General features: G+C 45.1%; 1 protein-coding gene across 1 annotated transcript in view; it reads left to right on the forward strand.

Annotated features, from left to right (window-relative positions):
• The first annotated feature begins 5,823 nt into the window (after positions 1 to 5,823).
• The window catches only part of LOC119654466 (protein gooseberry-neuro), a 155,699-nt gene continuing 136,942 nt past the window's right edge, over positions 5,824 to 24,580 (forward strand). The window contains exons 1-2 of the mRNA XM_038059883.1: positions 5,824 to 6,491; positions 11,587 to 11,900. Of these exons, the coding sequence (XP_037915811.1) occupies positions 6,428 to 6,491; positions 11,587 to 11,900 (378 nt within the window). The 5' untranslated portion in view covers positions 5,824 to 6,427. The remainder of the gene's footprint in view (positions 6,492 to 11,586; positions 11,901 to 24,580) is intronic.

The following is a 24,580-nucleotide window of genomic DNA, read 5'->3' on the forward strand; positions in this document are numbered from 1 at the left end:
CACCTTCCCGGACGCTACGACAATCCTTGGTAGACACAAAGCTGGCCATTTTTTCACAAATTTTTCATGAACTTTCATATCAAAGTTAACAAAATCAAGAACTTGCAGATAACTTCGAAATACTATTCCAATAAGTCCAAGCAACCTTAAAAATCCGTCAAAAGACGGAAATAAAGTACTTGAGGATTTAGATTTGTGGCGAAAAAAACGAAAATATACCGGACAAAAATGGGCCACTCTCCTCACAGAATCTACAAACAAAAGTGTCCGTAGATATCTCTAGCTTCCTCAGGTGATAGTTTAGCCTGCAATGACCAGTGAGTATTCTTACTATGATCCGGAGGCTATTCTGGGTGAGGTTTAAATAATCTTTCGAGCGCTTGGGTTCGTACCCCCATAAGCTCCCTTGACTGTTCCATTCCAGGTAAGCTCGCCTAGTAAAGTTCCCTCGCCTGTTTCTCTTCATTTTTTAAAGTCACAGCCATGAACCCATTTCCGACTCCACAGAATGGTTCTGGCCCGTATAGCGGCGTCGCTGCTCCTTTCCTGACTAGCTCATCCGCTGGTTCGTTGCTTTCTAACCTCATGTGGCGTGAAACCCGGAGTATCCAGACCTTGTTATGTGAGCCGAGCGTGTTTAGTCTATAAAGACCATCTTACACTAGTGTGGAATTTACCTAATAAGTCTTAAATGGCTTGGTAGCCGCTTGGCTGTCAGTTAGAATAACAATGTTCTGTCCCCTACAGGTCTTTCCGTGGTTAAAGGCTGGATACGATGGGTACGGATTTGAAAACCTCACAATTGCTTCCAAATCAGGCATTTGATTGAACCAAATGGCGAAACCGATCACTACGAGCCCACCCCCCTTGTGACTGAAAAGAAACAGATGGGCAGATGGGTAGCACATGTAATCACCACTGCTCTTCCGAGGCCTCAAGTTTTCATCAATTAATCTCTGGTCTGAGGCAATGATGAGAAGGCAGTGCTGACAGTGGATGGGCCGCAAATTGACAGCGGTTGACCACTGCATTGCTGACAATGCCATGCAGAACGAAGAACGAATGGGAGCTTCTTGGAAAGTTGCGAGGGAAGCTGGAATACACTTCGAAGAATCCATAACGATGGCACGTGAGCATGGTCGATATGCTACACCCACTTAAGGGTTTCTGGTAATGTGACATTTTCTCTGCGCTAAAAGCTAACATTTTTATTAAAATAAAACAACAAATAAATATTTCAATTTTAAGGTTTTGTTGGTTTAAATTAACCAACAACTCAATTTTCTCCCCTATCAAATTAACGATTGTTTAATAGTTCTATATAATTGAAAAATAAATTATCATTCCTCATTATGTGCGTTACATAAACTTGGTTCTTTAAAACATTAATAGCTTAGAAAAACAAGTTGAGAAAGCGGAAACTAGATCCCCTAGGCACAAGACGCTTTATTTTTTTTCTGATATGGAAAGCTTTTGATCCACAACTTTCCATTTGAATATAATTAAAAGATAAAAGTGTTTCTTTATGTATTTCCAAATTGGACCATTTTTTCCAAGACCGGTAACTAAGAGAAGTAGAGTAAGATATAAGTATGCTCCGGAATTTTCCGAATCAAATTCCGAATTTTCCAAACAACTTCAGATTTTTCCAAACTGATTTCAGACTTTTCCAAGTCAGTTTCAGAATTTTCCATCTCAAATTCAGAGTTTTTCATTTCAGAATTAGAATTTTTCATTTCAAATTTAGAATTTTTTCAAAGTTCTGCTAAAACGCATGGGAGAAATTCGGTATGATTGCCGTGATTGATCGTGTACTTGTGACTACAATTGACTGTACTGTAATCCTGATTTTCGGGTGATTTCATAAATGTGTGCCCAAGCGGTAATAAAGTCGGGAATGGAGAATCAAACAAAAAAAATACTGTCATGCCACTCAGCCATCCCAAGCAAACATGAAAACAAGAACATTCATGCAAATAACGTATGCACAGGTTCTGTCTTTTAAGGTAAGAATTTCTCTGTTTTATAATAAACATGAGTAATTCGTCGGATCGCAATGCAATAAAACAAACAGCGAAGAAGAAATTCCGCTTAACCATAATACACCAAAGGATCGCATGGTAGAGGAATTGACTATGTCATCCACGCCCGGTGATCGCAGAAACTTTTTAACGCGGATTTGACGGGAGTAATGGACATAACGACGAAAAACGACCCGTGGCGTTACATCATCATCATCAACGGCGCAACAACCGGAATTCAGTCTAGGCTTGCCTCTATAATGAACTCCAGACATCCCGGTTTCGCGCTGATATCCCCCGTTCGATATCCCTAAAAGCTGTCTGGCGTCCTGACATATGCCATCGTTCCATCTCAGGCAGGGTCTGCCTCGTCTTCTTTTTCTACCATAGACATTGCCCTTATAGACTTTCCGAGCTGGATCATCCTCAGCCATACGGATTAAGTGACCCGCCCACCGTAATCTATTGTGCCGAATTTTGTCCACAATTTGACGGTCATGGTATCGCTCATAGATTTCGTCGTTATGTAGGTTACGGAATCGTCCATCCTAATGTAGAGGACCAAAAATTCTTCGGAGAATTCTTCTCTCGAACGCGGCCAGAGTTCGCAATTTTTCTTGCTAAGAACCCAAGTCTCCGAGGAATACATGAGACTGGCAAGATCATTGTCTTGTACAGTAAGAGCTTTGATCTCATGCTGCCTGCTCGATCTGGATGAAGGCAGTTTGTACGTCTCTGGTCGTTCTTCCCATGATGTCGATATCGTCAGCATAAGCCAGTAGTTAGGTGGACTTAAAGAGGATCGTACCTCTTGCATTTACTTCAGCATAACGGATCACTTTCCCGAGGGCCAGGTTAAAGAGGACGCATGATATCCCCTTGTCGTAGGCCGTTGTTGATGTCGAATGGTCTTGAGAGTGATCCTGCTGCTTTTATCTGACCTCGCACATTGGTCAGGGTCGGCCTAGTCAGACTTTCGTTGGGATACCGAATTCTCTCATGGCCGTGTACAGTTTTACCCTGGCTATGCTATCATAAGCGGCTTTAAAGTCGATGAAGAGATGGTGCAACAGATGTACATATTTCAACAGTTTTCCATCGATTGCCGCAGAGAGAAAATTTGATCTGTTGCTGATTTGCCTGGAATGGAGCCTCTTTGGTATGGGCCAATGATGTTCTGGGCGTATGGGACTACCCGGCCTAGCAAGATAGAGGAGAATGTCTTATAGATGGTATTCAGTAATTCCTGCACTGTGTGATATCTCCCTTTCTATGTATGAGACAGATAATGCCTCTTTGCCAGTCGTCAGGCATTGATTCGCTGTCCCACACCTTGAGCATTAGTTGATGAACCACTCGGTATAGTTAGTCGCCTCCATATTTAACCAAATGGGCTGTAACTTCATCCAAAGTGGAATTTACTGCATTTAAATGTCTACCATCTTATCTTATTTACAGGTTACTTTTAAAATCTGATTGAGTAATGACACGCAGAAGGAAAAGATAGGAACCTTTTTCGAGAGAAACTATCTCCGTGCTCGAATCTAGTGGCCATGACTAATATCCATCTCATGATAATTTTTAGGTTCTGAGAACTAAATGAACTCGCATATGAATGACAACCATACCTCAGCCACTCGAAGCAAGTCAGAATCTGTCTAATGTGTATAAGCTTAGTTAGATAGATTTGAAATACAAATAAGCAAATATAGTTAGCTTAAAATCACTTCTGGCAACAAAATTAAAGCTCATTAACACCAAAAACAGTATTGACCGGTTAGATTGATCAAATACTCCTATGTGCGCTGGTTGTCCAGCTCCAGATCGATAAGGAGTTGGCGCGTCCTCTCGTTTTCGGTGACGCCAAACACGGTGAGATGCTTGTAAAACGGTTGTTTCGGAATTGTGCCTCGACGCGTACGAAACACAGATCTGGGTCACTTTGCCAAAATGGGGGTAGTTTAAGCGTAATTGCATTTACCTCTGCAAGAGCGGCTATGGCACTTGACGCAGTGGAGGCCTGGCATTCGTTGGTGTCGTAGAAATTGCTATTCGGCATCTTAAATGCACCAATGTACTCTGGAGTCCTTAGGTACGGCATACGCCAATGATGAAAAACTGTGAACCTGAAAAAGAAACAACAACGGTTTCATTTAAGCGAAAAGAAATTTAACAAGTTTAACGAATTGTAGGTTAGGTGTTAGTCGAATGGCTGCTTCAGCTCCACTGGTCGACACGTGTGACGTCGTTAAACATCTCGCGCCACCAGTGGTAAACGCGGCAACATCCGATTGGAACAGGGCTAATGAAAGAACTTTGAGTTTTTTTTTTATTTCAGATGATCCTACGCCGAGTTATGAGAGGCACCGCAATTACACTTTCTTCCGAGACGCTTCCGAATAATTGCTGCTTTTGTTTTAGTTTCTTTTATAAAATGTTCTTCGAATGCCATATCTTAATGTACCGTTGGCTTTAATAAATAGATTTTAAATCTGTCATCAAAATAAGTCGCAAAATTGTGCCTTCTTTTGCATGGATTAACGTTAAAATGTCCCCCCCCTTATTTCAAATCCACAAACCCCTCATGACAACAGTTTCCACTCTTCTCAGCAAATGGGATGTAATGGATAGGCAGACACAGATAAGTAGGAACATAGGTCGAAAGTGAATCGATTTCAGTAAGGTTTTGTTTTACAGAAAATCTTAATAAAATGCTTTTAGTTGCTAAAGCTATTTGTTGAATTTAGGAATACCGATTAACTCATATTCCGTAGGAAAGATGGTATATTTACACCTTAGAAAGTTACAAAAGCAAAAGTTAAAATGAATATCGTGAATTTATTTTATGGACATCCCAACGAGGCCATTGTGTGCAAATCAACATAAAAGTGAATCTTTTTATGCCTAAACGTACGTGCGTATGTATATGTGTAAGTACGTTTTTCATTTACTTTGCAACTGTATCTCAGTCAACTACTCATAATTCATTTCCCAATTACATCTTCCCGGTCACTTCCTGCCTAAGCCCATATGAAAGGACTTTTCCAAATCAAATCAGGCTCGAATTCATGAATTTCTCTTCCACATATTTCATGTAATAATAAAGTAAAAAATACCCGGTGTACATCAGGAGCTCATTTTTGCTTTCGATTCACCCTCTTAGCCAACAGCAACCCAATTCCATTCGCCGCCATTGCAAATGTGTACAAGCGTTTCGAGAGGGATACAAACAAGGCCCAAAAGAATTATTCGCCAGGCACCCTTCCCAAGTTTGCGCAGTCATCCCAATAAACCCACACAAATACATGCGGTACCGCTATTGCATTCCTCTTTAAAATTCTTCAGTTCCCTTCGTACCGCGGCGGCCCAGAAAACGAGCTAAGGCACCACTCCATTAGCTGCGGTAATCCCTGCCTCGAACTGAAGGCGAAAATAAATCAGAAATGTCACGGGGATTATCCAGCCAGAGATGATCATCGCCTCACTATCAATTCCCAACAAAAGTCGGGAGTGCATGCGCAGCTGGTCCGCAATCCCTTGGATGCGGCCAATCGCAGCCGGCTGATGTCGTCCCCCAGAGTTCACTCTCCCAGCGAAATCTACAACGTCCATTTTCGAGGCGTGGCCTGCACCGCGTACTTGAGATTCTTTATTTTATTTTGATATCAAACCCGCGAGCAAGTCGCGATCGAGGCCGATTTGAGTCGTTATAGTCATTCAAGTCGGACGATCGCGGACCGCCCCCTTTGATCGGCTTCGTTACCCATTGATGCATGGTGCAGCCGCTGCTGAGGATCTCGGGTTGCGAGCGGTTTCCGAATCGCGCTCCCAGTTCGCTTGATCGCGCCGCTGATCGAATTCGATAGTTGAGTGTTGCTTTGGGAAATTAATCTGGAACTCGATTGAGATCGCGCCGAATTCAACTGCACCACGGGTATCTGTAAAAAGCAAATCTAAACCCTTTGTTGCATCTTTGATCTGGATTTTATGTACCACGATCGCCAGTCTGCCTGTGATCGATCAGATAAGCGCCGTCCGGTACGAGCAGTCGCTTAACGATCTTTATCGCGCATCTCTCGCGGAAAATAACTGAAAAACTACTGCATCTGCCGGTAATTAGGGAACTAATGAGTAGTAATCGCGCGATTCAGTGAAACAAGTGCGATACCGCCCTCTACAGCTGGCTGAGCTCGGTGTTCGGTTTGCCGCGCTAATTAACAGACTGGATGTGATTATTTGTTAAAAGAGTGCAAGCAAGTTTGTTGTCCGCTGGTCACGCAGAATTTAATTAAATCCGCGCCCACTTTATAGCACGGTCGTTCCAAGTGAGTGCGTATAACGTGCAATATTGTTCGGAGGAGCAGCAGACGTTCCTGGGGGTCACGCAACGCAACGAAGGCGACACCATGGATATGTCCGGCACAAATTCGTTGAATATGCGACCACTTTTTGGAGGATACCCTTTTCAAGGTATGAACAGGTGTTTGGAGATTATCCCTGGGAAGTATGACTAGAGGATATCTAACGTCCCTTTTTAAACTACAATTAAAACGCAACGTTTAGATATTTTTCATTACTTTTTTTTTATTTTGAAGAGAATTTAATGCCATTAATTATGGAACTCAATATCTCTCACATGACTCCCTTGCCAGCGCCGGAAGGACTTCTCTATTTCGCCAGTTGAACGTTCAATGTTGTTGCGAAGCTCGTCAAGTGATCCAGCATCGTCGTAAAAGAAATAAGATCCAATCACTCCGGCTGCATGAATGCCGCTCCAAACAGCCAATTTTTTTTTTTGGATGTAAAAACTTTTTCAATATTTTATGAGGATTTGGCTCATACCAGAAATGACAACTTTGTTTATTGACGAATCCATTCATCCAAAAATGAGCCTCGTTGGTAAAGATGATTTTTTTTTGTGAAATTCCAGCCAGAGTCGTCGCAATTTCCTACGGAGTCAGACTAAAGCTCCAGTTTCAGTCACACTAAAGTACCATTTTCGAGTAGGATTCAGAAATAAGGACCTTTCAAAAAAGTTGTCTTTTTCAAAAAAGGTGTCTTTTTGAGGTTTTGTGTAAATACAAAACCTTATTAAAATCGGTTTACTGTCTGTCTTTTTTTTTATCGTTGGAAGGCGGAAAGGTTCAAAACCTACTGCTGGCTCCTGCCATACACTTATGTGAGACTCCTACTCACGAAAACCACCTCCTTCTTCTTCCACTCTCCCCACGGGACTGCTATAAGCATTGCATCGTGGGGCTGGATCAGTTCTTAACTGCGGCGCATTATTGTTCGCTCCCTTTCTTGCTTTCTTCGCAGTTCTTCATGCCTTACCTGTTGATGAATCATTTTCAGCTCAATTACCACTTACCGTGTTAAGCGCTTGTCTGCGATCGCCTCCAACCTAGTTCGGTGTGCTGTAAACCTTGGGCACTCAAATACAACATGTTCCGCATTCTCAGCCACGTTACCACATCTTGGGCACCATGGTGACTCGTGGGATGGTGGGGATTGTGAACGCTTACGCATACAGTGAGTTACATCCTTTTACGCCAAATTTAAGGGTCTCGGTTAGTACTTTCCAAAGCTGGACTTAGTGTTGACATTTGTTGGAAAGGCGGGGAGTTCTGGTGATCGAAAGTGATCATTTATTTAACAGGAGAAATTCTCAGAAACTGCCCAACCGAAAAATCTGAAAAAAATCAAAAGGCTGCCACTATATGGTGGCTAGGCTCCGAAATACCTTCGGATACCGATATCCATTCAAATAAAGTTAATAATGGTACATTACTATAATTTTCAGTAATTGGCTGCATTCTCACATTCTCACATAATATATGCGTATATTACGTGTTTCGTACTAATGGGAAAAATTCACACTCAAATGTCTTTATAAAAGAAATACACAAAACCTTTCATACCTGAAGCGTCGAATTACCGGTTTCCCGACTTGTTTTAAAATAACTTGGGCTTTCTTCCCTCGCTCTATAGATGAAAAAAAATGCCTGAACTACTTACATACCTTATTTTCCAGCCAAATGTTACCAAGTTGGTTTAGGAGTCGGAAAATATCCCGCCTGCTTTTGACAAGGAAGAAGCGGCGGTATTCGAGGTTTCCGAGATTTGTTAGCCATTTGAATTCAACTCAATTCCAGTTTAGCGAAATTCGCCTCTGTGCCTCTAGCCAGGCTCGAAAGTACGAGGCGAAGGGGAGTCCTTTTTGAGACTTCAGTCATATACATAATTCTCGCGTACCATCTACAGCCGATTTCAGTTAGGAGTATCTTAGTCCTTGGTGAATGGAGTTTTTGCCATTTCATATCATGTTCTTACAAATGGCCCCCAATGTGGGGTCAGACATTTGCTTGGGTTCAAGGTCAGATTTCGTTATGATGAGCCTGGATAGTCAACCTTGAAAGAAGAAATGGCGAACTGGCAAAGACACTCAAAGATCTAAAAAGTCAAATGTCAATATTGATATAGAAAAACGGAAATCTTACGGAGCGGCCCGTCGTCTCCAAAAGCAGCCAGGAAAAAAGTGAAGCTTTCTAAGAATACTTCGTCAGCCATGGAGGAGTCGGGCTACCTTCAAGGCGAGCAAGTCTTCGGCGGCCAATCTGTATAGAGGACATAGAAATGTCATCAAGCTGATGGTACGAGATTGATACCTCTGGTGGCGATGGAGATGTCCCGGACGAGGGTGCTAACTAGGTTGGTTGCTGTAGCGAAATGTGCGGCAATGATAGCCCTGAAGAGGGAAAACTGGGTGAAATTTTGATTTATGTATCAAAAAAAATTAAAAAACCAAACAAAAAAGAAGGAAAAACGAGAACTGATGAAAAGAATATCATAAGTTGGACTGAAAATTTAAAAAATGGTTCGACCGAGGCACAAGTAGCACCTGAAATAAGGAAAAGGAGGAAAGGGCCTCCCCCCTTCCTTAATGAATTAAGTGGTAGAGATTTAGCCACTCTACATAATGGGAGCGCGTGACTCTCGAATTTTATTATAAAAAAGACGGGGGCCGAGAGAGTGCAAAACAAATGTAAAAAAATAGCGGATTACAAGAAATCAAGGGAGGTCCTCGAGCGAGTGAAGACTTCACCTATACCCCAAAGCAAGAGAAGATACAATCCTTCCTTTTGAAAAGTTGGATGCGGAGGAAGAGTCCGACGAGGTGCTCAAAATGCTCCGGGAAATGGGAACTGAGGTCAAGTTTCTTTCAGTGTCGCGTTTTATCACGAGAAGATCCGTTTTGGAAAGACGAATTCGGCTGCACTTCCTCGTGTAGATAAGCCCGGGAAGCCGGGGAATCAATCTGGTCGGCATCAAAGCCCTTAATTAACATGCAATTTGTTTCAGTGCCTGTTGAGGGGCGGCCCAGTGTCAAAAATGCCAGCGCTATGGTCGCTAATGAACTGCTAAATGGCCTTGCGATGTGTAAAGTGCGGGAAAGGACATGGCGCAGCCGAATGTTCGCTGCCTGAAGCAGAGGTCAAGGAAAAAATCTTCTATGTTCACTGTGGAAGCAGAGGGCATTCAGCTTCGCACTGTGAATGTCCAGCATACCGCAGTGTTAAGATCCCAAGGCAGCAGACACCGAGATCGGCCCAAATGACGAAGGTGTTAGCAGTGTTGGGCAGTAGTCCGACAAGGGGGAGCTAAGAAGCCCCATCCTCAATAAAATACAAACCATGTTTGAAAACATGCAGCACATGCTACACGTACACAATACAAAAACAAACAGTATAACAGAATATTTACACTAACAGCATGCCGCCTCGGTCTGTAGTCAAAGCGGTCACGCTGGATGGTCTCCGGATCATCGCGATAAATGTGAATTCCACCGTAGGAATCCACCAAAGAGCGGAGCTTCGTGATTTCGTTGCCAGGCAACAGCCTGACATTGCCTTGATTTCAGAAACCCACCTCAGTCCGAGGCATTCGATAACATTCCAAGGTTTTCAATTCGTAAGGAATGATAGATGGTAGAAATTGTGATGGGGGAGATGGTATCAGAATACTTGTGGGTCGCCATTATCGTTTCAGGCATATTAATAGGCCTGAATTTGAAACCTTTGAATGCTGTTATAATGGGCCTCCATATTTAGACGGGTAAACAATAAGGGATCATCCGGCATAGATCATCATCGTCAACGGCACAGCAACCGGTATCTGGTATAGGCCTGCCTTAATAAGGAACTCCAAACACACCGGTCTTGCGCCGAGGTCCATCAATTCGATATCCCTAAAAGTTATCTGGCGTCCTGGCCTACGCCATTGTTCCATCTCAGGCAGGGTCTGCCTCGTCTTCTTTTTCTACCATAAATATTGTCCTTATAGACTTTTTGTGCTGGATCTTCCTCATCCATACGGATTAAGTGACCCGCCCACCGCAATCAATTGAGCCGGATATTTTCCACATACTGAGGGTCATGGTATCACTCATAGATTTCGTCGTTGTGTAGGCGACAGGATCGTCCGTTATCATGGAGGGAGCCAAAAATTCTTTGGAAGATTCTTCTTTAGAACGCGGCCAAGAGTTCGCAATTTTTCTTGGTGAGAACCCAAGTTTCCGAGGAGTACATGAGGGCAATTTAGTTGAAAGTAGTCGCATCTGGAGAGAACCATGTATGTTTGTGGACCGCTTTCCGAGCAAATCAGCCACTTCCAACAACTATTTCGTGTGATACTGCTAACTGAATTATCCATGCTCTGTTTTCATTGAAGAAGATAAAATATCCTTCTTCGACTGTGCAGTAACAATGAGGCCTGTCCTGGCGGCCATCTCCAAAATTATTGTGCCTCGCGAATCTGGTTGAGGCATACCACATTCGAGGGCTCTGGCGTTAGCATCTACTTCGACTAGAATTCTCATCTCCGAATTTCTAATCTCGTCCTCAAGGGCTGCGAGCCTACTCCGAAAAGCATGCATGGATCCGTTCGGTGTTAGGTAAGCGCTGAAAAAGGTCACTTCAGCACAACTAACCCGAACGAAGCCGTCTCCTCGTCCATGGGCCCGCACTCGCAAGTTAATCGTTCCTCTCACCCCGATGGCAGCAGTGCCAGATATATCGGCATACCACGACAGTGAGCTTCTATCTCAGTGCTCTTACAAGTAACAAGTCAATTCTTCCTTATTGCACCATCTGCCCCATCAGGTCGCGAACAGTTGCACTCCTATGCATGTTTGCTTGCAGAATGTGAATCATGCTGCCTGATTTTTCGCTTTCTGTAATTCTTGTTTGAAGACCTGGCAACGCGAGTACCAAGAACATGAGCCTCATCTTCTTTTTGCAGACCCCGGTCCTTACAAAGAACACAGCACTGTCCCGAATCACAGAAAGTTTTAAATGGGAAAAAAGGACCTGTTTTTCTGAATCTTATGGCGATATTCAGAGCTATTTCTCGACGAGAGTACTGCTTCCTCTTTCTCTCATTTCTACTTATCTAAGACTGCTGATTGAGGAGATTGTAGATATTCAATAAATCTGAAAACCTTTAATTTAGCGACCATCATCCATTGAATTTTTAATAATATGAATATTTCTTATCAATATTTCAGGACAAGGTCGTGTGAATCAACTTGGCGGTGTATTTATAAATGGTCGTCCATTACCTAATCATATACGCCTGAAAATAGTAGAAATGGCAGGTGCAGGAATACGACCTTGCGTTATCAGTCGACAGTTACGTGTGTCACATGGATGTGTATCGAAAATTTTAAATAGATATCAGGAGACGGGTTCAATACGACCTGGAGTAATTGGTGGCTCAAAACCCAAAGTTGCGACACCAGAAATAGAACAACGAATTGAGGAGCTGAAAAAACAAAATCCAGGAATTTTCAGTTGGGAGATACGAGAAAAACTAATTAAGGTAAGTCAAAGATCTTTAGGAAAATTATGCTAAATGTATAAGAAAACTATTTTACGAAAAAGTTAACTAGCTAGCTAGTTGAAGCAAAGAAAGGGATCTTGTCATGCTCAGGTGTTTTACTCACTACTCTTTTGGTGAATTTAGTGCAGCCATTCTCTCCGTCGCCTTCTACGGGTCCGTGTGGCGGGCGGCCATGAAAAAAATGACCTCCAAAATGAACGAACTCGCTTCGTTCATGTTCACATTAAGGAAATAGGAAATAGACTGGCCTTAAAAGTTCTAGACAAAGACTAACAGGAACACCCATTATTTCACACACTAGCCGGTAATTTGAAAGCCTCTCAACTCTGTCCCATCGAAATAGGCCCATCCTGCTACCGCACGGAAAAATCTAAAGAAACAGGAGAAAATCAAGTGCATCCATTTTGAAAGTATGGTATTGGTAATGGTTGAAGGGGTAGAACTCTAACCCCTCAATCTTGCTCCCTTAGGTCTGAATCGTAGTCGTCATGGGTGTTTGTATTTGTCTCGCTGGTGTCATCTTAGCTATGGAAGTGGACCGTGATGGGTACTATGGAATCACTTTTCATGCCAAATGTCTGAGTATTCTTTCTGAGTTCCTAGACATTCCAGCAGAATTTTCTTCGAGCGTTACCTATTGTTGTAAAAATTGTTCTGATACCACGCTCTCTGATGCGATTCAACTGCTGCATCAACACACAGGTACTTTAGGATCGATTCAATATTTAGTTTCAACGTTACCATCGAATCTGCGTCCCCAAACTGTTGCTTCATTGGGCACCGGCGTAGTCTCGGCTTCTGTAACGCTCCTGCCAAACTCTGTATATCGCCTTTTGGCGGTTGCGACTAACAATACTGGCGCTATATCTAAGTCGCTCAGACCGAGGGACACGACGCCAATGGCTGCGCTACGCACGCTACTCCGACAATCGCCCTACTGTCGATGGCATCTCTCCACGTGCTCTTTCCAGCAGCGTCTCATCGATGTCTGCCACCGCCGAATCACTGGCCGCACCTGCCAATCTCGACATATCACTCTAGAGGCCCTTCTGAACGTTGCCTCACCACCATGTATTACCCCACCACTCAACTCCATCGACTCTCTCGTGTATAAAGCTGACGAAGGAGAGCCCCCGCGATCAAGCGATATCTTCCTTCAAAGTTACATATTGACACAACTTCGACGCTATTGCGAAATCTTCCTTTCGGCCACAAGGGATCTTGATCAAGCTTTATGAGAAGACCAACGATCGAGAAAATTTCTAGCCCGCTTTCCTGCCTCTCGATCAAGAATGATTTTCCTTACTTAGGATGTTTTTACCAAAATGTAAGGGGCCTAAGGACCAAGCTGTCAAATTTCAAGTAACCTGCCTTAGCATTCCAATAAAACGTCATCTGCATCACTGAAACCTGATAAGATGTGAACCCGAAGGGCGTTCTCTTCATAATCGTCCTTAAGTGGATGTCCAGGGCGCGCTCTAGGATCTTCAGCACCAAAGAGATGAGGCTGATTGGTCGAAAGTCATTCGCCGACTCATGATCGCGGCCTCTCACTTTCGTGTCTCAAGGACTGTGGTACGTATCCTACCGCTCCGGTAAATCTCAACAAGCCACGGCACAACTTTTTCCTGCTGCTTCTGTGGCATGACTGGCATCATGCCTTCTGGGCTCCGAGATTTATATGCGAGGAAACTGTTTATGGCCCAGCCGGTCTTATTTTTTGCAATTACCGATTTGATAGTCTCGGATGGATGAAGTGGATTACCTAAAAGGCGAGCCTCTGACTCACAGTCCTCCTCGCTGGCGGGAAGTGCGTTTGAACCAGTAGCTCCAAGGATTCCGTCCAGGAGCCTTCCGACTTTTTAAGAAAGGATGGGTTCTCATGTTCCTCGCGCTTTCACTGGTGCTTTCGATGTTCTAACAATAGTCCAACAAAGACCGCCTCTTGGTGGTCTTGGTGGCGGCCTTGTACTTCTTCAGGCAGTCTTTGTATGGCTGCCAATATTTATGCCTGTAGCAGATGCTCAAGATTTCCCTGGTCAGCTTTCTGAGGCTGGAGTGATCTTCATTCCACTACGGTGGCAGTATATTTGCGCTAGTAGGGCACAAAACTTTAAAAGCAGTATCGAATGCCTTTCATAGGACCCCGTCCTTTGACTCCGTCTTCATCTGTCGTGCCAACCTTGCCAATTTGCGCACCGGAGAGTTTATTCTTAATTACTTGACCAAACTTTCTCCAGTCGATCCTCCTGGGGTCCCTGAAGGGATTTGAGATCTCTGCGGCGAGATCTGAGAAAGATGTCTAATAAGACACTCTCCAGTTCTCCACTCTAAGAATCCCAATGTTGGTTAGTAGAATGATATCAAGGACCTCCTCCCAGCCGTCACAGTTCCCCGAGCTCGGGAAATGGAAGTTTGGTGTACTTCCCCTGTTACACACCGATAGGTTTGAAGTAATAATAAAATCAAAGAATGACACAATTCTCTTGTTGATTTCCGAGTTGCCTCAAAGCGTATGGCTTACATTGGCGATGCAGCCTAACAACAGGTTGGCCTTGTTTGTTGCTATCGTGTTCGTCAAATGTTGTAGTTCTTCTGGCGGAGCTGATGGCCATTTAAGCCAAGGAAATATACACATCCTCTGCCTCCGTCTGATCCTGTTTGATCACGACTAGGTTGCTGGAACTCAGGCCTGGACACAGAAAAGTGTGCAGATCCTTCCTCGTGATGATTCATGGTCTAGGTCTGTCCTGATCTGCCTCTCCTGTGCTGTGAAATAAATTAAAATACTTGCTTTCGAGCCTTTGATTGTTCGGTCGCCTCTGACCCAAAGCTCCTGCAGTAGTGCGATGTCGATCTCTTCCTCTAAGATAAAGACAAGCAGATTAGTCGAGACGCACTTCGAGTGCTGTAGAATTATCTGTGTTGCCTTCAGCATGATCTGCTTGCGTGGGGGGTTTGTCAGCCCCCCGTCGGACCGTCGATCCTCATCTCTTTCAACAGCTTGTTGGCGGCGTCGATTGGGTCTAGGTCGTCGTCTGGTTTTGCAGAGCAGAACACTTTTACCTTTACGTTTCTCACTCCGAACTGCACTTTATAGTCGATCATTTCCAGTGCCTCCAAGCACTCTCCGTTTATACGGAGTAGAAAAGGTTGGCTGTTTATCTGGGGTTTCATCTCCTTGCTAACAACCCAGTCGTCTATGGCAATCTGAGGTTTTAAAGGCGCAGGGATTGGACGAGCTTGTCCTTATCCATGCGGATCTTCGAAAACCAGAAGCGAACGACCGGTCTCCTGGGAATCTCGTCGTAGGGGATGACTTTGAGTTTTACGCCCTCCCAGGTGCCGCTGATTTTAGCGATGCATGAACCGAGAAAGTCCCTGGAGAATTGATGCTCGCAATCAATACCGTGGAACCCACGGACTACCTGAGAGGAATCAAAGAAGGGGATGGATCCCGTTTGTTTACCTTTGGTTTCTAGAAGATGCTCAATGACCATCTCCGGCAGCCTGGCCTCAATACTGGTCCATACCTCCGGCACTAGTCGCTGAAGGGTTTCACAGTTCGTAGCTCGTCGGCAGGCTGCTGCTGCTTACTTTTCTTCAGATGTTGCTTAGCGTCCGAGCTCTTGTCCACTCTTCTCCGCTTGTGATCTTACTCAACCTCGTCTTGAGATCGACTGCGTTTCAAAGCGATAGGCTTCGCCTTTTGCTCGTCTGGCAGGCGTTTCCTGTTGTAGCGAGTATGTAGCGAGGTTTTTTCCATCCCGCTTGTCGGCAGTACCGGCATCCTGATTATCAGCAATCTTGGTGAGAATGTGCATGGCTTTCCGGTACTGGCTTTTCAGCAGGACACCAGTGGAGCTTCGCCTTTTAGTCGGTTTTCGGTGACCGACGTTCTTGTCGGTCTTTACTTTTGAGGGATCCCCCGACGCCGAGGATTTCGGGTTAGGAGTACTATGTCTGTCTGTACTAGTCCGTCTCCCACCTCGCCCCTTGTTACGTCTTTTTTTTTTTTTTTTTGAGGAGGCGGAAATCTTCAAAAGACTCTGGCCTGGGCACGCCAGAGTGTGGGATTTTTACCCACTAAAACCACCCCCGACTCCCTCCCTGCCCCGCGGAACCACCATAAGGTATTACATCACGGGGCGGAGTTAGCTTACTTTAGCTAGGTCTCCTTCCGTCTACCCGCGGGGTTCGTAACCGCGTCTTCCTCACTTCTTCTGTTTTTCGCAGTTTTTCCTGGATTACAGCGATCATGGAATTGATCACAGCCCAGTCTTCCTGACAGGCTACCATTCTTCGGACAAAATTTTCCGGTGATAGCACTTCACCTAGAGTTTCCTCCAGGTTCCTCCTTTCTTCCACGAACCTAGGACACTGGAAGAAAACGTGCACCGGGTCCTCTGGGACCCCGCAGTTTGGACAATTAGGCGAGGTGTCCAATTTAAACCTGTACAGGTATTGACGGTATCCTTTTCTGACTGGTCCCATCGCTGTTGCCACCTGCTTATGGATCTCTCCCTTTCGGCTTTTTTCACCTGAGATAAAGGAGAGATGGACCTGGTGTTATAAATGTTCATCATTTCGGTTGCCAGGATGTCAATCGGTATCATTCCCGAGATGATGAACGCTGCATCGTCTGAGACGGTCCTGAAGGCAGAACACACCCTTAGGGATGTTCTTCTGTAGACCGCACTCAGTTTATGTGTATTGCCTAAAACCTGCAGTGCTTTTCCCCAAACTGGGACTGCATACAGCATGATAGAGCTCACCACCCTGGCTATGAGCAGCCTGCAAGTATGCCGCGGGCCTCCTACGTTCGGCATCATCCTTGCCAGAGAAATACTCGTGGTGGATGCTCGTTTACAAGTATGCTCTATGTGCTGCTTAAAATTAAGTCCTCCGTCTATCATCATCCCCAAGTATTTGATGGCCGGCTTGGAAGTGATGATACGATTCCCGACTCTAATGCAGGTGTAATTTCTTTAGCGGCGCTTAGTGATGAGGACCGCTTCCGTCTTTTCCTCCGCGAGTGCCAGTCCAGCACTCTCTAACCAAGCCTTAATAACACTGATTGCTTCGCTTGAGTACAACTCAGAATCCTCGAGATGCTTTGCAACCACAACCAGTGCTATATCATCGGTGTAACCCACCACCGTAGCCTCCTCCGGAACCGGAAGGTTGAGCACATCATTATACATGATGTTCCACAGTAGTGGGCCCAGTACAGAGCCCTGGGGGACACCCGCGGAGACAACGTACTCTTTGGATCCGTCATCGGTATCATACCAGAGTGTCCGCTCTTTCAAGTAGCTATCGATAATAGCGGCGAGGTAGGTGGGAACACCAATCGTCGCCAGAGACTTTAGTATAAGGTTCCAATTGGCCGAGTTAAATGCATTCCTCACATCTAGGGTCACCACCACGCAATATTTGCTGGTACAACCCCTTCCGTGAATTGCATTTTCGGCCAAGCCAGTAACAATTTTGATGGCATCGATGGTTGATCTGGCTTTCCGGAACCCATACTGCCTATCTGAAAGGCCCCCTTGGCTCTCGACGACTGGAAGTAATCTATTATAAATGGCCCGCTCCAACATTTTCCCCATAGTGTCTAGAAGACATATGGGTCTATAGGAGGACGGTTCACCTGGAGGTTTGCCAGCCTTAGGCAACAGTACCAGCTTCTGCCGCTTCCATGGTGCAGGAAAAATACCCTCCGACATGCACGTTTCAAACAGCTCCGCGAACATATCCGGTCTACTTTTGACGGCAAGTTTGAGAGCCTTATTCGGTATGCCGTCAAGACCCGGGGCTTTACTGTCGCCTATTCGACTGCAGATCTCTAGCAGCTCGTCCCTGCTGACTGGTGGAATCGGCGTCACATTCAGGGGGCGCTGGAAGGTGTCAGCACCCCCCTCTTGCTGGGGAAATAACCCCTGGATTATTTTCAACAAGAGCATAGGGCACGTGATCTGCGGAGACGATCGGCCTCTGAATCGTCTTGTCACGATTTTATAGGCGCTACCCCACGGATTTATGTCCGCTTCCGAACAGAGCCCCTTAAAACATTCCCTCTTACTCCGCTGGATGGCGAGCTTGAGGTTCTTGCGAGCTTCGCTATAGGCATGCTCCTTTTGCCCCTGATCGATCCTACCTATTGCCCTCTGAGCCGTTCGTCTGGCTCTGTGGCAAATCGATTGAAGATTGGCAAGTTCATTATTCCACCAATAATTGGGTCTTCTAGTGGGGAATGAACATCTCCTAGACATCGACGCGTCACATGCTTTAGAGATGCTCTGTGTGGCATGAAGAGCTCTATCCGTGGAGGTGCCTGCTTTGCTAGGCAAGTCTAGCCACACCTCCATGAATGTCTGCTCATCCATCGCTTTGGCAGACCATCCTGGTGTTCCTCTGGATTTCGGCTTCCGGGGTGCGGGTCTCCTGCCTTGTGGCTCCATCCTTAGTTCAAAGATGATTGCCTGGTGGTCGCTGTACGTGAAGTCCTCACTAACTTGCCAGGACATGTCACGTGCTAACGCAAGGCTGATAAAAGTCAGATCTACAATTGACCCAGTTCCCCCTTTCCGATAAGTGTTTATATCGCCTTCGTTGGCCAGAACCACATCCAACTGGGCGAATGCTTCTAATAAGCACCGCCCCCTTGCGTTAGTCTCTTTGCTGCCCCACTCGATAGCCCACGCATTAAAGTCACCGGCTATCACCTTTGGACTCCGTCCCTTTGCATCGTGAACAAGATCGTCGAACAGTTCTTCAAACTCGGGCAGTGTGAGGCTCGGTGGGGCGTAACAGCTATATATGAATATACCGCTTATTTTTGCCCACACAAAGCCTCTAGCCGCCTGACCCATGCTATATAGTATGGCTTGACGACCGCACGCCCATATCGCCGCTCCACCAGTCGAATCTGTGACCCATACAGCACCGTCAAGATTTCTGTACGGTTCACTAATGATAGCAATCTCTATTGCGGATTCGTAAGTGGTCTGCGCAAGCAAATCTTGTGCGACCCTGCAATGATTAAGGTTTATTTGTATTAACCTCATTTTTTCACTGCAGTTAACGCCTTCCTAAATTCTGGGCATTTCCCACTTCCGACAATGTGCCGGTTATCCCTTCCCTCCTTTTCTTCGCACAAAATGCATTTGGGGTCTCTATTGCACTCCTTGGCAATATGTCCTTTTCCCCCACATCTTCGACATCGATCGGACCGATGGATGCCGCTAGTGCATGCCTTCGCGAAGTGTCCAAACATTAGGCATTTGAAGCACCTTTTCAAAGAGATCTGTTCCCTTAGTCGGCAAACAACCCATCCAATCCGAACCTTCCCCACGGCCAACAACTTCTGCGCTGACTCCACTGGCAGTCGCATTGTGGCCGTTTGAGTACCGTCATAAGCCTTTCTTAGGCTCACGATGGATTCTTCCCTGAAATCCTCCAACTTGAATTGTTCCTTCAAGGGAGTGCAGGTCTCTTCTCTGGATGTTACCTCATCGAGATCCTTGCACTGAATATAGATCTCATGTTTTTGGGAACGAACCGCGACATTCTCCCCAAGTGAGTTTAAAACTTGGTTACGAAAGTCGTCAGTTTTACCCACGCTGGATTTTTTCAGCTCAAACATGAGATCACCTTTCTGGGTCCTCCGGATTTTGCTAACATTTCCGCCTAGGTCTTTTGGGTCGGGGTCAGATTTCACCTTCTTCAGTATCTCCGCATATGTCAGATGTCCTCTGCTGGAAATTACAATTGCCTCCGGGCGAATTCGCACCTTTGGTTTCTTATTTCTTTTTTTATTCACGACCTTAGTCCAATCATCGTTCTTATTTTCTTTCAGTTTCGGTTCGCTAGTCGACTTTCCTACTTTTGGTACTTTGGGCCCTTCTGAACTTTTAGTTCCCTTTGTTGGACTGGTCAAAACCCCTTTTTTCCTTTTTGGGGCCTGTTGATTCGCCAAAGCTTCCCCTTCCTTGTCTCTCACTCTTTTACTTGAGCGAAGGTCGGCGACTTTGTGCTTGGGTGTCACTTGGGTCGCCTGTGACACTGTTGAGGCTGGGATGTCCGGCTTTTCCTTAGGCTTTCTTATTTCTTCCTGTGACCTATTGTAAAGCACCCTGATGGCTCTCACCATGTTCTTAATGGCTTGGTGCACGTTGTGCTTGTCCTTGATGAATTCGGACAGCTCAACTATTTTAGTTCCAAGCTGCATAAAAGGTAGTTCTTCTGGGTCAGGGCTCTGTTCTCGGTGAGTCCTGGCCAGACTACTCCTTTTACTGACTCCTTCACCTTTTTCAGTTGCTGAGCTCCCATGAGCTTTCTCTTTTGCCGGCTTTGATATTGGAGGAGATCGTAGAATTGATGAGCTTCTCCTGAATGGATCTATTTGCTGCTGCTGGAGTACCTCTTGATCAGATCCGATGGGTGTCGAAATCGCCTTTTTTGGCCAGCTATCTCCTTTTAGCCCATCATTCTTTGCCTTCGCAATTGGTGTTCTTGGCAGAGTTGTGCTTCGTTTGAACACCTCCTTCTCCAAATCTAAAACACTTGTAGTATTAGATGCAACGGTGGCCAAGTTGTCCACCACCGAAGCACTGCGGTCGAGGGATATCAACGGCCGGGAGCCCGCTTGCTCACTCCCAAAAGCCGCCGGTACTGGGGTTCCGAGCCCCTGCACCGTAACTTTACTCCTTCTCAATTCGTCCATGTTGGTTTTATTTTCTGGGTGTCCTTCCCATAGCTATTTTGGTCCACGCACCAGAGATGAGCAAACACTAGCCCATGCACAGTCAGAAAAGAAAAGTGCATGAACACATATTTACACATCAATAGGTATGCCCCTATCCGCCAACTGGGGTCGCGCCTGATGGGAGATCTGGCCACTCCTCACAGGCTCCTTGTTACGTCTGGCACTGCTCTCGTCGGATACTGTCTCCTGGTTAGATGCTAGCTGCTCATCCTCTGATGATGCGCCTGGCATCATTCCCTCATCTTCTATCGTCGGTTTATTTATTGTAGAAAGTGGGTCCGTGCCTTGATCCCACGAGTAGTCCGGGAAGAATGTTCACTCTGGCTAGCCCGGCGACCAACACAAGGGCCTTATTTGAAACTGAAAGTGCCCGAGATATTCAGAGTTCGCATACTAAAGACCAAGCTCCCCGCAGCCCTTGGCGTATGCTGTTCCACCTTGGCTTGGGATCCTATTAGCACCTTCTCCAGTGGAGAGAGGATGATCCCCGGGCTGCTCCATGGCCCAACACACCCTTGGCCCGTCCGAATACTGTTTTCAGCGGCAGCCGTGAGGAGGTCGTGTGAGGACTTGCCGAATTATGCAACTTTAACCTGAAGAATAATCAGACCAGGCCGCCGACTATGAAGTATTTGTAAGAACATCCTCCTAGGTCTCGAAATATCAGTGATATAACAACCATGACTAATACGTATTTCCTCACCATTAATCTCACAATAGAGATAAAGATATTTCGAAATATTTTGCTAAAATAACATTCGATTTGTCGTTCATACGCTTTCGCAAATCATTGAAACTCCTCTCGGCCGGGATTTAACTTTGAATAACGAAATCTACTTTGCTCGAAAATTGCAAATAAAGCATGAAAGTGAAGATAATTGTATTTACATAAGCCAAAATGTCCACTTCTAATTTAACTAAGTGTACCTAAATCCGGTCACGATTCAAATTTCCCATCGCTGAAGCATGCGATAAAGCCAAATTTTGCAATATATTCCTCGCGAAAACCTTCTCAACGAATTGCAGCATCCCAAAATCGCACTCTCACTAGGTGCGGCGGCCATGATTCGCGTTTTGAATTTGTTAAATATTTTAAAATCTCATCTGCGCAATGAAAATGAAAACGAAACGAGTTCAGGGTGTGAGAAAAATGAAAATTTCAAAGTAAAAGGCTGAAAAAAATCGCATTTCCTCCGACACTAAAATGGAATTGATGCATTCAGGGTCTTGGAGTGATTGGGAAAAGCGTTTCGAAATCTGAACATGTCGAAAAATGGTTAAGTGACTGTGGGAGATGGTGAAAGAAGGGGCGCTCGGCATGTAGAACATAATCATTGTCGGGCCCCTTTACTAGCATTTTTGAACATCCTCCATGACTTGGCGAAACCTCGACGCGGTTGAGGTGAGACCTTCGCCGTGTAAAAAAGGTGTTGCAGACACATTGTTTTCAAGAAATTTCGTGGTGTGTGGCCCCTCGTGGTGTACAATATTATTTTATTTTGATGGTAATGGGATCTTCTCTAAAGTATTTTTTTAAATCTATTTTTATAGCACCGATCCTGCTTTCAAGCAATGTTGGCAGTCTCTATCGTGCTAATTTCAGATTTGGACTTAAATTAGATCAAATTCGAGTAGCCTCGCTGTGTGTACCGGTCCAATGGGTCCATACTCCACTCAACGGATCGGTGCGATGGAGTCAGCCCCGTCGGTATCTTTCTATGCTTCTACGGAACTCGAACCTAGATCACAGCTTGTTTCCGATTACACACAATTACATTACGCCGTGGGTGCCTGAATTTTTCGTCAGGTAGCGATAAAACGTCACTCGATTTAATTTAAATGTCAGAAATGATCGTTTCGGTTCATTGCAGCCTAACACTTACAAACGACCGCAGATTAAGTGCGGGCCCGCAACTCCATCATGATTCAAGATCACCCCGAGAAACAAGTTGAACGGCAACGGCGCGATCAGTGATCATACAAAGCAACAAAATGATCTTGCATTGAGTGAGGCTGCTTGAAGTGCTTATAAGTGAGATCCGTCTGTAGACATGTCACATAACATCGGATTAACTCCCAGCCCGTGTCTTAGTCTGCAACATGAGTTCGATGCTGACAAGATCACTGATGCTGGACCCAACAACGGCCGCCTTATAGTTGACAGCTAATCAAGACCAATGATATGATGAACGAACACGACTGGGAGAATGGAACATCACAAAGCCCTGATCGCCTAAACCAAACACCAAAGCTGTGATCGGCGATCATACATGAGCAACGACATGGGTGCATAGAAGTTATCGTTGGTAATCTCCATCTTTTCCATGGCAAAGTTGAGATAAGATGTCTACCGGTCCGATTCTTCTTAAGATGATCTGTCGGATTGTGCCCTTCCTTGTGTCCCATATGATGGAGGATACCCTTCATCCACTCAAAGGATTTTCTTCATATCCATTCACAGAGCTCGATCAATTCGACGAATCTATTCTATTATTTGCTTCCAATATCATAAAATTCCGAAAAATGAGTCCTGGAAATTAGATAGTATCTATGATTTCGAATATAACAGTAATTTCACGGTTTCTAGCCGCAAATCATCTTCTTCTTTTTCTTCAGCCTTTGTCCCGTTCACAAGCGGGGTCGGCTTGTCGTGATCGGCTTCGCCAATTGGCTCTATCGAATGCCTGATCTGGGTGCAATCTCGAGGCTTTCAAATCCTCATCTAGCGTATCAAGCCACCGTTGTTTAGGTCTGCCTTTTGGTCATTTACCATCGACTTCGATGTTCAGACCAATCTTGGCAAGTAAATTCTCGTTGGCACGAATTGCGTGACCATACCATCGAAGACGCATCTCTCGCAACTTTTCCACGATCGGTGCAACCCCATAACGTCCGCGGATATCCTCATTTCGGATGTGATCTAAACGTGTGACGCCACTAGTCCAACGTAGCATCTTCGTCTCCATTACCGCAAGACGCCATTCATTGTCTTTTATAGTCGGCCAATACTCAGAACCATAGAGAGCGACTGGAAGGACGACATTGCGGTAAATTTTAGATTTGAGACGTTCGTTGATACGTCGATCACAAAGAACACCAGTTGTGGAACGCCACTTTATCCAGGTTGCATTAATGCGTGAAGCAATTTCATAACGCAGTTCTCCATTGGCTGATAGCATTGATCCGAGGTATTTAAATCGCTCAGTTCTGGGCAGATCACTGCCGCTGACAGTGATTGTGCCTGTTTCATGGGGACCGGTCGTCAAAAATTCAGTTTTGTTTAAATTCAATCTGAGACCGTGTTGCATGAGGCGATCATTTCATTTTTGAAGAAGTTGCTCGAGATCATTTTTGCTATCAGATGCTAGGAAAACATCATCTGCATAAAGCAATGTGTAGGGCGCTGGACGTTGGATATCCCGTGTGACGGTGTCGATAACAAGAACAAAGAGAAGTGGTGAGAGGGCGCTTCCTTGACGAACACCAACAGAGACACGAAGCGGTTTTGATACACCCGCCATACTTCGAACTTTACTTTTCGGATCATGGTAGAGCAATTGAACCCAGCGCACGAGTTCTTCTGGCACGAAGTGTTGTCGTAAAGCATACCAGATGAGTTCGTGTGGTACACGGTCAAACGCTTTCTCTAGATCCAGAAAGGCAATGTAAAGAGGACGATGCTTCTCACGGTGTTTCTCCATGAGTATTATTATTATTCTGTTAAGGGAAAGTCGCACCGGGTCCTTGAAGAACTATTGTGCCCCTTTTACTGGTTATAGTGTACCTGTTGATCATAGTATCTCAAGCAGGCCAGTAACCGTTAGGAACTTTAGTATGTTCCCCACTTCCAGAAGTTTCAGCTTTGCATCTGGTATTATGTGTTCTCCCA

The sequence above is a fragment of the Hermetia illucens genome, chromosome 4, assembly GCF_905115235.1.
Source record: "Hermetia illucens chromosome 4, iHerIll2.2.curated.20191125, whole genome shotgun sequence".
In the NCBI taxonomy this organism is placed as follows: domain Eukaryota; kingdom Metazoa; phylum Arthropoda; class Insecta; order Diptera; family Stratiomyidae; genus Hermetia; species Hermetia illucens.